Raw genomic sequence first — 18288 nt, 5'->3', positions numbered from 1 at the left:
ACTTTATCCAGAACCACGGACAGACAGATATCACTTTAAAACTGAATATTTCGCAGAACTCTCCATGTATTCTAATACATGAAGCAGCTATGTTACAGAAGAAATGAACAATTATTATACTGGTGTGTTATTTCTTGATCAATATGTGCGTAATTACTTTGTAGTTTGAAAACGGAGTATTGTACTGCACGAACTGATCGGTCATTAATCTTAAACTTTCTCTCTCATCACACTCCTATCTACATAGTTTTCATCATTTTCGTCTGACGTTTCCGTAAAAAGGTGAAAGTATTAGAGACAGAAAACAGACAAAAAGGTCGGAAGGAGAGTGAAAATGCGTTTGAAAAATTAAGGAGGTAGAAAGTGGCAATGTCTGTGTATCTTTGTGTTCGCGTGTGCGGGTGTTTGAGTGTATGTGTGATAGAGAGAGGGAGAGAGAGAGAGAAGGTGAGAGAGAGAGAGAGAGAGAGGGATAGAGGGAGAGAAAGCAATTTGCAGTAAAAGATGTGTAGAAGGAAACATATGGAAATGATGGTTGAGAGAGAAAGGGGAGGAGCTTGAGAAAGAAGTATATCAAGAGAGAGAAAGAGGGACAGGGGGAAGGGGTGGGGGAGTCTGCTACAAGTACATAAATTAACAAAGACATGCGACAGATTAATGCAGAATATTATTTAATGAGCCAATAACTACGCCTTAGTACATACTTTGAGAGGAAACTTGAAGTAAGGTGGACAAGGTATTTTATAATTGGTTTAAAGTAACCAAGAAATCAGGTAAGGAATGTAAAGTAATAAATACATTTAAATATGTATTAAGTAAAATGAATGGTGAAACATTTAGTTATGCAATAAGTGAAGATTTTTTAGAAAATATAGCCAATCGAAAGAAGAAAAACACACCTCTCAACATGAAGGTCTTGTTCTTGAAAGGAGGCCAAATTAAATCATGACCTAACTTACTCTCTAGATACAGCATTGGAAATCCATTAAGAGTAGTTGAATTCACTCTCAATAGAGTACTACAAACCACTACATTGGAGTAGATTCCTTTATAATTTGGAGTGGATTCAACTCTTAATGCAGTGATCGCTGATATGACTCGTAAAAGAATGGATTTCCACTCCTCTGTTTAAAATGGAGTAGTCCCCTGATGAAGGGAGCACAAAGAATATATTTCACCATTGTGTATACATTATTTACTGTGTGACAAAACGAATTCATGCATTTAGACTTTAAGGTATAGGCAAAAGGATGACTTATTGCACGATAGCTGTTTTTTATGTCAATGATTTGGTTTTAACAATAGTACGGTACGAAGAGATTTCCAATCCGAAAATCAGCGTAGGTTTTCAACTCATGTAGGAAAGTGCTTATCAATAGCCAGAAATACGACGCTTAAATTGTAAAAACTAAGGTTTCTCAACAAGAATAATTCGATGTTGACTAAAATGATAATGAAGTACAAACCACTGATATGGTGAAAGTAAGTTTAAGACACGAGCTCAACGAGACATAATTATAAGATACATTTAATCACTAGAAGAATGGAAGACATCTTTCTTCTTGAATAATCTTAGAATACATTACATTTATTTTATCATATTTATTTTCTTTTCGATCTCAACGAAAGTTGACGGAAAAGATAAACTTGAGGCCAGATAATGGTCAGAAAAATAGAACCCATCATATTGCACCGAAGTAAACACATATCAAAAGGCGAATCATTTTACCTTCAATTTCAATTTCTATAGCGGTATAGCCTATCTGAAAGATCTACATGCAGCACGAGCTCAAAGACTTTCGAGAAATCAACCCAGAGCAATTTCAATAGCCCTGAGCGTCACCTTAGAGTGTGCGAACATCACAATGACGTTATTACAAAATCTGAACGTGATCTTGAAAGGCGATCTTGAGTTAATTTCTCGAAAGTCTTTGCGATCGAGTTATACTTAACAGAAGCAAAACAAAACAAGAAAGAAAAATTGTGACATTTATAGTCCTACGCACTGCTAATACCAAAAAAAGAGCAAATTAATTATTTATCTTCTGTGATAAGAAGCAACAATTTAGAGAGATTATGCCATTATTAAAATGGAACAAAACGCAACTAAATACGTGAGTAAAACATTACGAATATGAAATGAAAGAAGAAAAAGAAGAAAAATCTAAGTTTGAGAAGACCTTGCTAGAATTATATGGGATAGCTTAAAACACATACTCATACAGGTGTATATGCATTCATTTTAGGCTCCCTACTTCAAGCTAAATTAGATTCAATTCTATATTGCTGTTTGGCTATCACACAAAATCAAAGTTTTGTGTGCAAAAAAATAATGAAACAAGCACATGTCCCCGTCTTAAATTTCTCATTGACTACAACATTACGGATATTAAATGAAAAAAAAAGGAGAACTTATGTCTAGAAATTTATGGGAAAGCATAGAACACAAACTCATACAGGTATATATGCATTGGTTTTAAGCTTCATATTTCTAATTAAAGGTTTCTTAGATACTTTTGTTTGGCTATCACACAAAATCTAAGTTTTACGGGCAAAAAGAAGAAGAAATAATGAATTGAAATAGGGGATCGATAACTGAAGAAGGGGATATATAATCACTCAAAGCAGATTCCTCCAAACATTTGACCGAAAAACCTGGGTCATCTGATCATGCCGAAGCGAATCATTACAAATCATAAACGCTATCAAGCAACATAGCCCTTTGGGAGCGGGAGGCATCAGAGAGCGGTCCGTTCGTGATGGTGTGGAGTTTGGACTGGAAGCCTGTATTCTTCAGACTACGACGAGATCGTGATATGCACCCCTGAGCGCAGCGGGAGCCCGAGTCGTTGTTGTCACAGATCAGGATTGAGCAGTGGACGTAAACCTGTTTCGAAAAAGAAGAGTAAGTTAAAGGGTGAAAATTAAATTCAAAGCATCTTTATGACAAAACAGATGGTTTAACGCTAATCATAAGTTGTCGTAATTCAAAATAAAGTCCCACATTTCGAATGTAGAGCCCACCGAACACTACATGTCTCCAAGCGCTATACAGATAAACTATTACCCCGCTCATTGGATTAAATGCTTGCGCGTACACACCTTGTGCACAATCTCCACTCCCTGGGGAGCATTCAAGCCAGGCGTTACAATGACGGTCACATCCTACCGGGTACCCATTTAACACCTGGGTGGAGAGTAGCAAGTGCAGGTTAATATCTTACCAAAGGATATTAGTGCTGTGTCGGCCTCGAACCCTCGACCTTCACATCTCCAGTCAAGCGACTTAATACACTCGGCCACGACACTCCCTCGAAATAGCATTTGATATAAATTTTCTTGTAAAATATTTCATGGAATATGATCTAAAAAGTCATTAGATTAATAAAATCTAAATTTCAAAGGATTTCAAGACTTCTTGGGAAGGGACCAGCTAAATCGACTCAGTATCGCAGTGACGTCAGTAGTAGGATTGTCTACGATTTGAAGTTGATTCGGCTTTTATTCTAACTACAAGATTTAAGTGCACTAGAATTCTGATTTGTCAGTATTCTTTCATTATTTAGAACCTATATCAAGGAAGATGGTGTTTAATTAGATTGTAATATCCAATATGATTGCCATTTCTTTGAAAATGTGATCACAGGAGGATCTTATATATAGTATGCGGTGGTTTTGGAGTATTTTTGTTGTCGTTTTTTGTTTCGGTATTGTTTTGCTCATTTTTTTCCTTCTATAAGACTACGATGATCTTATAGTTTTTGCGGTGGTTCTCAGGCTAGGATTGTTTATCATGCAGGAGGCCTACTCAACCGAAAGCTTTATACCTTAATATTTACACCGACAAGACCGACACCGGACCAACTACAGACCGAACGAAAATATTAAATTACTTCTATGGTCAAGAATCAGTCGGTTTTGGAGTCGGTTTAAAGATGGTTTGTCGGTGTGACTGAAGTATCAGCCTCTTGTATGGTATATTGTGCCACCAAAGGCATGCAATATATATACAGGTCCCTGGTTACTTTGAGCTACGTGCTGTTCCAATGACCGCCTCTACGTGAATGCGGGGACGGTTGACAAATTTAGTTTTATTACAGGATTCCCCATACCAACCAGACAGTTATTTTTCATGCAGAAATACCTCACTCGAACATGGAACCACCGGAATGTTGTGCTATGTGATTTTAAGTTGCGGCCGATCCATTATTGAGACTATTGCAATGTCTACGCCAAAATGGTTGAACAAAAATATGTCGATACAGATCCATCTACCAGATCTTTATCACCTTTATCAAGTAGAATTGTCAGGATTTGTTTTACAATGGCGACCAGCTATGTTGGTTCTATATGATACTCTCGAGAACGCGGTCTTACATAATGGTAATAACTCGATACGATACTGTGCGAATTGTAACCCCCACCAAGCACTTAGCACATAAACACTTGAGAGAAATTAAATCATCATAACCATGATAAACCTAGTCATAGCCCTCCCCGAGTCTCCGAGTTAATAACACAGATAAACTGATACCAGTGAAAACCCAATTTTCCAATGCACAATTAATACTTAACTGCGATATATTAATCAAGACCCTGAAGGAATTTTAGAATGCAACGGTAATTCAAGTCAATAATTTGTTTGCACCATGATTTTGCATTTAGTAATCGTGTGATGTCTCTCACAACTGGCCTTTGACATACTGTGCCAGTTGCTGACGCACTCCTACGCCAGCTTAGAATAAAGCCACAGCTGCCTATGAGGTGTCATTTCGATTGCGTTATTACCTGCGCTCCTGTGCTAATTAACCGAGCCTGTGGTTAAGTCAAGTAGCATTGCTTCCGTTTGCACTCACTGTCTACACTCACTGTCTGCACCGTTCAGGGCCTATCTCACTGAGCGGCGAATGCTTGCGAACGTAGCGAATTTGGGGTTTCGCCAGAGTTTGTAAAATGTTGTAAAAGGTTGCAAGAAAGATCGCAAACAGTTTTCTTTGTTGTAAACAGTTTTTCTTGTCGCATTTTCCCGCAAACAGTTGCAGGCGTTTGCAAAACAGTCGTTAGCGTTTGCAAAACAGTCGTAAGCCTGTGCAAACGGTTGTTAAACGGTTTTGCTCTTTGTTTTCGTCAGTTCTCTGTGTTTCGCCAAAGCTAGCGACCACGTTACCATATGGTTCCTTTATAAAAATCGACCCATTGAGTACCAGTAGTTAGCAAAAGGTCTCAAAGTCAAACGTTCATAAATAGTGGCAAAGGATTGGCAAATAGTTGCTAATCTTCCCAAAAGTTGTCGCTAACATTTGTTTACAGTCGCTAATAGTCGCCAACTGCCTTTCGCAAACACTTTCGGAGACATTCGCTTAAATGTTGCTAATTGTCGCTAAACGTCACTTAATGTCGCTGATTTTCGCCAACATTCGTCAGAAAAGTTGGCGAATCCAAATTCGCAACGTTCGCAAGCATTCGCTGCTCAGTGAGAAAGGCACTTTCGGAGCAACTTTAGAATGCCCCACCAGACTTTCATAAGTTACCCAACGCTCTATAAATGAAGCTAAATCTGAAGAATTAAGTTTCTTAAGTAACACTAAACCTAACCCAATCCAATTGAATCCCCATTGAATGTCCCCATTGAATCCCAATTGGATACCAATTGGCAATTTAAAGTACATGAAAATTGAAACAATGGGTACCTATTGAAACCAACTGGCAATTGGTCCCCATTGAAACAAACTGGCAATTGGTCCACACATTGAAACAAATGGACAATTTGGATGTGCATTGTCATAATTTGCTGATACGTGTAAAGTAATAATGAATATATGCATGAGATACATAGATCTGTTAGTTTCTATTGGCTTCTATAGAACCTATTGGATTTTATTGGTCCTATTGGTTTCTATTGGTCCTATTGGTTTCTATTTGTCCTATTGGTTTCTATTGTTCCCATTGGGTTATATTGGTCTTATTGGTCCTATTGGTTTTTATTGGTTTCTATTGGTCATATGGCTTTCTATTGGTCATATTGGTTTCTATTGGTCCTATTGGTTTCTATTGGTCCCATTGGATTATATTGGTCTTATTGGTCCTATTAGTTTCTATTGGTTTCTATTGGTCCTATTGGTTTATATTGGTCCAATTGGCCCCCATTAGACTTTAATGGGATTTCAATTGGACCAATCGGCCCCATTATACTTTAAAAGGTTTTCAATTGGACCAATTGAAGTCCAAAATAGGGCCAATTTGTCCAATTGAAACCAATTGAGGTCCAATTAAAGTCTAATGTGGCCTAGGCCAATTAGGCCAAACTGGACCAATTGAAACCGACTGAAATTCTATTAAAGTCCCATTGAAACCTGTTAAAACCTTTTGAGACCAATTGAAGATCAATTGGTGTTCAATTGGATTTTCGTCTTGGGAATCCTAATCCTAACCCTAACCCTTAGTCTAACCCTAGGTCTTCGACGTTTATGTACGTTAACCGTACTGGTGGGGGGGGGGGGGTACATACGGAAAAAGTTTCAGGCCGAAATTCCACTAAAGTGGATCTGTGCGTGTCTTTCTTTGCTCAGCGCGCACAGGTACGTCTCATGAATGATTCACGACCCTCGCGCCAACTGCCCACACACAGCCACGCAAAGGCGAGTGTGCGGACCAGTCCATTAGCGAATATGGGTAGATTAAGCTCAATGTACAGAGGGATAACACATAGTTGTAATGTGTGCACTGAAGATGCATTGGGTAGAGTTGGGAATTTTCTCCATAAAACAGATCCATGAGTCATGACACTGGTTCAATGGATCACTCAGTCACAGCGCATTGCCAGCCAGTGCAATACAGATACCCAAACGTAACAATGGCAATGAAACCCCCTGTGCATTGCTGCGAGCTCAGTCCTAATCATGGCGTGATATGACATCATAACTCTCTATGCTAATGAGCTTGGAGTGTCGCCAAATGTGATTGGATGGAAAAGATTAATCTTCTTACTTTTTCAAGGTTTCCGACCAATCCATTTTTAGACCAATCAGCTTGATTCTGATATATGACAGAAAGGGATAAATTCCGCACTGATAAATGAAAACGCTGTATGCGTAGGGTAATCCGTCGCTGGGATACAGAGTCTCAAACACGGGGTTATCAATTACGTTTCCTGCTTTGAATTGTGCAAGTTCGTGCGTTGCTGTGGAAGGGTTGGTGTCAAAATTCACTTGAAATTCTTTCTTTCCAGGCCTCTTCCGACGCAAATACCTAAATTATTTTCTCATATTCTGGAAAATACAAGAAAAAATATAGACAATAGAATACCGTTCGCGCCAGCCTTGTATTTTGCAGCATTGCAAAGTTACACCAATATCTTTGACATAAGAATGTTTTTTTTAAAGCCTGTGCCCATTGGTTATAATACATGCGCGCGAGCATGCGTTCGAGACTCGCCAAAAGAAACCACTTTTCCATATATGTGTACAGTTAAGTTTCACCGTTTGTTTCAGAATCACCGTTTGTCACTCTCACATGCTGCATCAGGGTCATTATACTAAGGAATTTTAGATTTGCACGTCGACAGCTTTGACTGCAACGTGTGACGTCATTTTAAGGCACTGCGCATGCGTTACGTCGTCTCAGTCGGCGATCGAGAATGCGTCAACCTTGATTTTCCTAAATCTAGTACATACATACATATTGATATTTATATAGCGCCTTTACATGCTCAAGGTACTAGTATTCCGCGTGCGCATAAAATATACTGTTCCTCAGGTAGACAAAGGAACATCCCTTCCCTGCTGTTATGTAAAAATGTGTAGAACAGGTGTCACAGGCATATTCACCTGTTCTACACATTTTTACATAATAGCAGTGAAGGGATGTTCTTTTGTTGAGGGTACAATAAGGAACTGTATATTTTGTCCTCTTTCTTTGTCCGTGATGTTCATAGTGTTACTTCATGCATGCATGTATATCGTCGAGTGCAATCTAAAAGATTTCTAATTGTAGTCAACATGGGCAGTTAAGTACGTTGACACGCATGATCAGTCGGCGTTCGTCGTGTTCTCGTCCACTCAATCTAAAAGTCCCTATTAACTAACACAGTACTACGTCAGTAAAATGACACACCAGGTGCAACGGGTACGAGGGTTACAAAGGGCTATTGTTGACACTCACCTCGTCGTTATCGCCAATGAAGGTGAAAGCATCGATACTGAATCCTTTGAAAGTTGGGGAGGCCAAATTGTAAATGACTGTTGTGCTATCCACGGCACATCTACAAAACACAAACACATGTAACGAAATAAATTTGCTTTTATGATGATATACGTTGTGCATTTTGGAACGTTACCCTAATTGGCGGACTAGACCGTAATTCGGTTGAGAATTTCGATGCGAACCCTCCCACCCAACTTCTAGGATATATATCAACCGGCCTGTCGGCCATCAGAGCACAAATCGACTGGCCCTCAATGCATCATATCGAGCGGCCCGTAGGGAGAAGCTCCCCAGACCCCCCATAGTTAGTCCGCCCCTTATGAATGGCACAGTGTATGTCCATTCATGCGAGGAGGTGCACTGCTCTTACTTGGTGGATGAAATGCAAAAGTCTGCGACCTCCACCCTCCAATAAAAACACCAAAAAATAACAACAAAACAAACACAAAAAAGGGTGGAAAAAAGCTTAGCCTCAATCGGTATATTTCAACCAAGAATCAACAGGATCAGATAAAAAACTGAGTAAGCAAATGTAGAAAAAAAATAATCCACCCATTCTTGATGATATCATAGCGGTGATCGTCGCCTGGGTCCGGCGAGCTCGTTGCCCAACACGACTCGATGAGAAGCGTGAGGTTCGTGACAGACGTCAGGCGGACGCCGAAGTATAGCGGTGTGCCGAGCGTAACTTCGCCGGAATCGTTGGTAGGTTGGTAGAAGCCCGAGTTTGTATACCGGTCTAGGTTTAGCGAGAAATCACCATACCCTTTCTAGAAAATGAGTACACAATTGAGAGAGAGAGAGAGATTTCAAATTATATGTGTGTCTAAGAAAGAAATTGGTAATTGGGACACAACAATTTACCAGCAAAGTTTGATCGAGTCATATAAACTAATATAATTATAAATATGACAGAAATACTACAATAACAATTTTCATGTGACATACATGAGAATTCGCAATTTATTTCCAACCTTTATCAAAACTAAACCCTCAATGAAAGGTTGATAATAAATTATAAAGTGGTTTCATTTGCCTATGGTCCAATGCGATTTCTCCGGGCCAAACATTTATTATTACCCCAGTATTTAATATCCATTTATTAAACCTAGATCTAAAGTGACAAAGTTAATGTGGCCTTAAAAGCTCGTTTAAGTATGTAAGCACTCAGCAAGAGTCGAAATAATGATAATGATAATATTGACAATAATAATATTGATAGTATAAAAGTGAAAATAATCATAGTAATAATAAAAAAAGTATCGGTGTCTTCTTATAGAGTACCGAAGTGCTAATGCCATATCCAGCCGTTGTCGAAGTGACTGGTTCTAAACAACAGAGGCTGCACATGAGGTTAACCGCAAAAGCAACGGGATGGAGTAAGGGCGAATTCAGTGTTTGCGGATGGTGCGATCACTCGACTATTGTTTAGCACAACACTTGTTTGGAACCAGCAACCTTTACAACTTGGCCAGTATGACGTCACACTTCGGTAATTCTATTAAGCGCAAATGTCCTCACGCTGTCGTGCACCTGGCTCTGAAACATGATTACACTATTCTTGCCGAACGACATAAGTGCCGAGCTGGGATTAGAACCCTCAACCCTCGGATTTATAGCCAAGTGAATGAACTACTATTTCACGACATCTCCACAAAGTTTAACATAGAAAGTTGCTTGTATCAGGATTCGCTTTACCTAAGCTACAAAGTAATTGAATCCTTACCTTTTCGGAGACATAAAGGTTTTCTTCAGGCAAGAAAGACTCTTCCAACACTTGTGTCCTCTCCAGGTAGCAAGTGACAGGGATATGAAGATAGTGTTCTCTGGTAATGAGCTCATTAGTTCCATTTTCAGGGCGAGGCTTGTAATACGTCACCATGTTGGTAAATATTATGTAGTTGTCGTCTTGCTGCGGGTATTGATGGGGGGGGGGGGTAGGGCATATTAAAGGAAAATGTTAATAGAGAAACTGTTATGATGGAGGTAACAAGTTAAAGTGTACCGTTTGAGCTGTTCTATCGATGATTGTTGACAATTAACAAAATACAGTCCGAATAAAGACAAAGAATATAACTTTTTGTTCGTCTTTGGCCTTTATTGCCACCCATACATCGGTGGTGTATTCCAGGCTTTACGTATAAATCGCCTCAGAAAATTCGGGCCTTTGGGCTGAGAATATGAGTCTCGGACCCAAATAGATGCATCTAAAAAAAAATGGTTTTCCCCACATCTATGATCATAACCACTTAGTGTAATTCATCTAGCCACTATCATAATGATACAGATGTTAGAATTGTGATCCTCTAGACGATCCTAACCTAATAATTACCGTTTGTGAAGGTGATGGGAAAAACTATCACTTCCGAGGCGATCTGGATGTAGCTATCTTTCCGAAACGAAGCTGAGGAAAGATAGCGTATACATTCAGATCGCCGAGGAAGTGATAGTTTGCCATCGCCTGAAACCAAAAGGTGATTTTTTGGTTTCCACATCGGAAACATTTCACTTCTTCCGTCATTTTAGAGCAACAAGTGATCAATTAACAGCTAGCAAACGGTGTACAATACGTACTGTACAGTACATACAGTATGGTGGTGTGACCATAGTTCGCGCGTGAACAAGGTTCGCGTACTAACACTAAAAGCGCTTAAAGAGGAGAACAATACGCAACATATACATTTAAAGAGCGTTGCACTGTGTAGATAGTACTACGATATAGACAGTGCAACGCACTTTCACTGAAGATAGTAGTACTATCTACACAGTGTAACGAACTTTTCATCTCCCATCAATGATGTGCGAACTATCTTTCATCACGTGATTTATTTTTGACCAATCGTAGAGCAAGATTCTTAGTATGTGGAATATAATTAAAAATATACGTCTATTACCAATGGAGGGGGGGGGGGGGGGGGGGGGTAAGCGGACACTTTTTTTTTTGTCTCGGAATTTGAACCCCCAACCCCCCCCCCCCCCCCTGCGTACGCCCCTGATTAACACGACCACTGAAAAATGGACCAGCGATTCATGAGAGTAATTGGAAACTAATCAAGTAGTATTTGTGTGATGTATCAATGGTAAATATACACTTCTTGACCATACCTCTTGCGTAGTACCACATCTATCGTACATGGTGGTGATCGCAACATGCTGACTGTCGTGGTCGTATCCAACACAAGACTCGTCTTCGAAATGGACATCGCGAGCGTCGTCGCTGATCTCGAGAAGGGATCTGTCCATAATGAGCGTCATTGACACGCTGTCACAAGTCAGGTCTGACTCTGCAAGAAGATTTCAAATGGATATTTGCCCACAATCAAACTATGAACTAAGTGTTCTCGCAATGTATGGATCTATCATGGCGAAGTTGCATTTTGAATGCGTTAATTACATTTCACTTTTTTCTCAAATCTTCCACATTCGTATTTTATGTATTATGTGTTTCTTCATTTTTTCTCTCCGGAATGGAAATACAAAAATGAATTGTAGGTGAATCCAAAGTAAACTAGAATTTAATTCGTCACGAAGACGAATAAGGTGGTCTGTCTTTGTCTTATGACAGATTTGAGAATGGGACAAGTTATATGGACATGTAAACAATGATGATCATGATGAACATGGTGATGATCATGATAGTAAAGGTGATGATGATGATGATAATGTTAATGTTATATAACGATAAAAACGATAATGTTAATGATGATGATGACCATGAGCATGAACCTGACAACTGATTAAAAAAAATGAGGAAATATTTAGATAGCAAATAGTCTTAGCTACAACATACTAACATTTGGGAGAAAACTGTTAAATAATAACCGAGATACTGGTCAAAACACCTTGTCATGCAGATTCATGTTTTGAAAAAAGTGACCTCCCATAGACATAACACGCAAATATGACAAATTATGCATTGTCGCCTTTAATCGAATATTTAACTATGATGACGTCATCGAAATGAAAAATGAATGGCATATTTTTGATAGAGAATTATCTCAGCTACAACATATCAAAATCTGAAAGGAAATCGATCACAGATAAGTGAGATAATCTCAATTGAACAAAGACAAAAATGACGTCATCAACAAAATACATTTGTTTGAGTTTAGATGCCAATATGATGACTTTGTTTCACTTTGTACGAGTCAGGGTGGTATGAAATCATATCTCCAACTCATGCTTTCTCCAACCATGATATAAAAATTGGGGGTCAATGGACTATCTGAAGAGCTATTTCGATTTTTAAAATGGCATGTTTTTGATCAAATTTGCACTATATTGCCCATAGCAGTACGCGCGGATTTTGAAATTTGACGCACGCTCACGGCCTTATGAAATATGAAGAGTGACTGAAATTAATGTAAATTGTCAATTACGTTAAGAGGAATCCAAATCATGTAAACATTTTGAATTTGACCTTTTCCGCGCGCTGTGAGCGCGCACACCGCGCGCGGGGACACTTACGGACGGAAAATTTTGAAATGCTTAAAATGACCTGATTCGTACTCTCGTTTAATAGTTTAGTGATTTTGAGCAATTTTAAATTTTGACGCGCACATACGCGCGCGTCATGAACTTTATGTGACCTTTGATGACATGACCTGTTGACCCTTGACCTAAAGTATATGTGATATGAATATGAATGACCTTTGCTGATGCATCATGAAGATATGATGGATAACGTGATTTCACAAAATGGCGCCTGGATGACGTCACGATAACCTAATGACCTTAAAAATGTTTCTGTCACGTCTCATGATAATGACCTATTACTGTGCCAAAATTGAATCAAATTGACATAACCAATCTTACGTTATCCGACACACAAAAAAGTGAAGAAATAAATAAAAATAAAGAAATAATAACTAGAAATTTAATTCGTCATGGGGACGAATTAGGTGGTCTGTTTTCAATTTTCATGATCATGCTCATCTTTAATTCAATGATCCAATATAATGATGTTAATGCAAAATGATGTATTAAGATATGAATTGATGATGAAGTATCGATAAACTGATTAACTGATAGATTGAACTGATGTGAAATGAACTGAATTGATGAGCTAAACTGATGAACTGATGAACTGTGACCTGAACTGAAGTTAATAACTTAACCGATAAGCAAAATATTGAGAAATGATTATGATCAAAATCATGATCATAATGAACTTTAATTAAACAAGACCGGAATGTAGAATGCATATTTCAGAAAAAGTCACCTCCTATAGATATGCCACGTAAATTAAGAAAATTCTGACATGTCGCATTTAAACGAAGTTTTCACTATGATGACGTCATCAAAATGAAAAATGGTGAGATATAGATAAAGAGAAGGAGAGCAGGAGACGGGTTATAGTCATGTAAACATACATGAGCTGGACAGAGGGGTGAAAGAGGAATCAGAATGCACTTGGAAGGAGAGAGTATAGTATAAGAAAACATTTTAGGGGTGAAATAAGAATACTAAGGGCAAAGGAAAGAGCTAGAGAAAATTAAGGAATATCACAAGACATATTAGAGGGAGAACGGGAGCCAGAGCCGGAAAAGGGAGAGGGCGATAGGGATGAGAGACTAGAGAAAGAGAGAGGCAGAGACAGATGGAAACAGAGCAAGTGAAGAAGAGTGAGGCAGAGCAAGAGAGGGAGACAGAGAGAGGGAGAAGGTGAAAGAGTAGAGAGAAAGAGAGATAGTAGTCGAAAAAGATGATAACATCAAATAAGAAACGAAAGCAAAAATATATATATTTTTTAAATCGACCCACCAGGAATCGAACCTTGGTCACCGGAATGGAAGTAAAGTGCGTTACCGATATACCAAAACATTTCTATTCAATCTTTCATTATTGCAAGGAGTTTTTTCCAGATCGGCTAAAGAAAGCTTAAACACCAGTCTTTAAATGTGGTGACAAGTGTGAATTTACAAACTATAGACCAATTTCTGTACTGTCAGTCTTCTCTAAATTATTCGAGCGCATTGTTTATAAAAGAACTATTGAATTACTTGACAAACATTCTATTGTCAATAAACATCAATATGGTTTTCGTAGGGATTATTCAACATGTATGGCTCTAACCAGTCTTTCTAGTAAAGTCATAGATGCATTTGAAGCAAATGAATTTGCAATTTGAGTTTTAATAGATCTGTCAAAGGCCTTTGACACAATTAATCACAATATTTTACTATCTATATTCGTTATGGAATACGCGGTGTAGCTCATAAATGGTTCACCAGCTTTCTTAACAATCGATTACAATGTACTAAGCATCAATCCCCTAATTTTGGAGTTTAGGACAGTAACATGCGGAATTCCACATGGTAGCCTGCTTGGGCCACTGTTATTTATATTATATGTGAATGATATTTATAAATCTGCTAATGTATTGTCTTTTATACCGTATGCAGAAGACACAAACATATTTGAAAGAGATTCAAACTTGAAGTCTCTTATGGACACAGTAAATCCAGGTCTTATATTTATATATATATATATATATATGTAAATGGTTCAAATCTAATAAATTATCTGTAAATGTAAATAAATGTAAGTATATGATTTTTCACAATGGAACAAATGCAGATTTAAATGATCTCAACATTGTTCTTGATAATGTCATATTGCCAAGGGAAGATAAAGTCAAATTTCTTGGCGTTTATTTAGATAGTTCCTTGTAATGGAAATACCATATTTACGAAGTTGAAAGTAAGGTGTCCATGGACCTTGTGGCAGATTAGCCCTGTGCTAAATAAGTTATCCAATAAAGTCTTCTACTACTACTACTACTACATTGGCATTATATCCAGACTCAAACATTTATTGCCAATCACATTCTACGTATGTTAAATTGTGCTCTTATACTGTAATCTTGTTTGGGCGAATTCCTGGAAGTACATAATTCAAGACCTTACATTATTGCAGAAGAAGATTATTCGTATAATATCCGGAATGCACTATCGCTCCCATATTGGTCTCGTGTTTAAACAAATTATTTTCTTGAGATTCAGTGATATCAACTTGGATCAACAGGATATTTTCATGTATAAAAGCATGAACAACATCTTCCCATCACAATTTAGTGATCTTATCAATTTTCAATGCAACTCGGAAACTCATACGTATAATACGAGAAGCGCTGCCAACACTCATGTCCCTAAACATAGAGCCCGAAGATTTCAATTTGATATTCGATACTCTGGGCAAAAATTGTGGAACACCTAACCATCTATCCTACAGAAGTACCTCTCCTCGCAGACCTTTCCCCGTAAGGCAAGAATGTATTTTAATTGCTCGATATTAATACCCTCTCTTGTATTTATGTGTGAAAATGACTTCTTTTCGAAATCAATAACAAGTTGTATGACCAATGATTTATTTATTTTCATCACTTACGTAAATGCATCAACTGTTGCTAGGTACCATCTGTATATATTCCCCAGGACAGTGCTGTCGGATGAAGCTGCTGTTTGTTGGTTGAGTTTACTCATTTGTAATGCTATGTACCCGCTATCTATTTTAGAATTGTAGTACTTTGTTATTGTTATGATGTAATCGCAGACACATGCACACCCCAATTGAGTTAACTTTCTCTCTTTAAGTGAACATGCCTCCCTATACTTAATTCTCTTCTAATTTGTTTTCCTTTCCTTTTTTTTAAAAAATATTTCATCTCAAAGTTCTGTTATACAAGCTATGCTTTTCGGGTTTTCGCTTCCTTCCGTATCTGAATTATTTACTGTATACTCTGTTTAAATCATTGTCACATATACAATTTATATCTACATTGTGTTATATATTGTAATGTTGAGTAGGAAATAAATGTTAATAAATACAATAATACAAACTACAAAGTTTAAAATGTGTAGCATATTGACCATTATGGAAGATAGATTCAGACAATATGACTAATGACCTCGTACAATGAGCAGTTGCATCTTTGACCCTAATTGACATAATGAAGAGTGCATTTTCACAATTTTATCTTATTCCATGAAATGCTCTACCCGTCATGTTCTACTGATATTGTGCTGCGCAGAGATTAAATCGGTTTATTTTGGGTTATTACAAGAAGTGGGTTATTGATGTAGACCAAAGCTCATGTTCCCTAGCAAGCTCATTTTATGTACTTAATTACCAGAGAAAAAAACAATCACTCAGTGAGAGTCTGACAGTAAAGTTTAGACAGTAAATGGGTTTCACTCAATTGAAGATTTGGTCATAATCCCATCATCTGATCAAAAAACTAAAAGCATCGTTTTTGTAGCCCATGGTCTCAGCTATAACATACCAAAATTTGGGATGAAATAGAGCACGAATAAGCGAGATAGTGCTCAAAGATTAATGCCATGTAGATTCACGATGTGAACGAAATTCACCTTCCATAGACAATACACGCAAATGAAGAAAATTCTGACATGTCGCCTTCAATTGAAATTTTCACCATGATGACGTTATCAAAATGAAAAACAATGGACACTGATCTTGTAGAGAATTGTCTCAGCTACAACATATCTAAGTTTGGAAGTAAATTATTTAAAATTTACAGAGATACAATCAATTTTCCATATATATGATGACGTCATCATATGCAAATTCGTTTTTTGAGTTCCAAGGCCATTATGATGATGTCACGATATATATAATGGCCAAATGAGACCTAAAATCATATTTCCAACTCATATTCTATCCAAATATGAGAAAAAATTGGGGGTTTTGTGGACTTCCTAAAGAGCTATAATGGATTTTGTATAGGCATGTTTTTGCCCATATATGCTATGTATTACAAGATCACGCGCGTACGGACATGTATTTTAAACGGACGCTAATTCCGTCAATAATGGTCATGAAAAGCTAAACATGGTATCAAATTGTTCGGAAAAAAATAAGGAATACCCTCGTCAAAAGGACGTACTAGAAAATTATGCTTCGTTTGGCCGCTACGAACGAAAACGCGCAAAAATGCGTGTTTTGCGTGATTTTTATGAAATGCTTAAAATGGCCTGAAACGTATCCAAAATGAATTTGAAGCGATTTGGAGCATTTTGAAATTTGCGCGCGCACGGACGCGCGGACGTACGCGCACGCGCGCAGTTTTTGACCTGAAATTGACCGGACTGATATTGACCTTGATCATGGTAAATATGAATGAGAAATGACTTTCAGTTATGAAGTTATGATCATTTGAGATTTTCCAAAAAAAACACAAAATGGCGCCTGGATGACGTCATGAAGACTTGATGACCTTGAAAAGGTTACTGTCACGTCTCATGACAATGACCTATGACTGTGCCAAAATTGAAAGAAATTGGACGGTTCAATTTTGAGTTATCGTGCACACAAAAAAGTGGAAGAAATAAAAATAAAGAAATAAAGAAAGAAAATTCTGACGAAAACAATAGGTAGTCTATCGAAGACAGACCACCTAATAAAGAAGAAAGAAAATTCTGACGAAATCAATAGGTGGTCTGTTGATAACAGACCACCTAAGTAGTGTTTAGTTCATGTGATAAAAAACAATAAATAGGTAATTGGTATTTTTAATGTTAGAAAAGTCGTACACAACATTATTTGTCTGCTGAATGGTGTGATTTCCAGTAAAGATTTGATGAACAGTGCTAATAAAACCTGTGAAGGCAAGGGGTCCATACCATCACGGTTATTCAACCGCTTATTCAACCGTTTGTTTTGTGCTAGGAGATCTGAAGGTATTGAGAAGTAAATACTACAAGGAGCAGTCAAAGGAAAACGGGGTAGAGGTCGTCCACCAATATCTTGGACTGATGATATTAACAAAGTGTCTAGATAATGGCCCGGTCCCACTGGCCGATGGACACAACACGTATGCATAAAGGACACAGCGGACGAGCAAAATTTCGCGGGTGGCTCCATCCGTTTTCATCCGCTCCAGAAATGGACAAAATTTGCGAAAACAGAACGGAAAATAACGGACGTGGGTAGTATGTAGCGGGGATGTTAAACGGATGTTCATCGGAAGCCTAGCGGATGAAAGCGGATGGAAGTGGATGACAGCTTTGAATACTTTATATACGAGATGCATACGCTTACATCCTTTCTATTTCCGTGCTACTA

The 18288-nt window shown here is 37.9% G+C and overlaps 1 protein-coding gene across 1 annotated transcript; it reads right to left on the bottom strand.

Annotated features, from left to right (window-relative positions):
* Nucleotides 1-654: 654 nt before the first annotated feature.
* Nucleotides 655-11483, bottom strand: LOC105437120 (oncoprotein-induced transcript 3 protein-like). Its single transcript, XM_030998173.1, has 5 exons — nt 11308-11483; nt 9929-10114; nt 8755-8972; nt 8161-8260; nt 655-2887 (listed from the first exon to the last, which is right to left on the bottom strand). The coding sequence occupies exons 1-5, from the start codon at nt 11455-11457 to the stop codon at nt 2687-2689; spliced, it is 855 nt and encodes a 284-aa protein (XP_030854033.1). The 5' UTR covers nt 11458-11483; the 3' UTR covers nt 655-2686.
* Nucleotides 11484-18288: the final 6805 nt, after the last annotated feature.

This window comes from Strongylocentrotus purpuratus, unplaced genomic scaffold (genome assembly GCF_000002235.5).
Source record: "Strongylocentrotus purpuratus isolate Spur 01 unplaced genomic scaffold, Spur_5.0 spur5_scaffold_4, whole genome shotgun sequence".
Taxonomy (NCBI): Eukaryota; Metazoa; Echinodermata; class Echinoidea; order Camarodonta; family Strongylocentrotidae; genus Strongylocentrotus; species Strongylocentrotus purpuratus.
The sequence above is the reverse complement of the archived record's forward strand: the minus strand, read 5'-3'. Positions and strand labels throughout refer to the sequence as shown.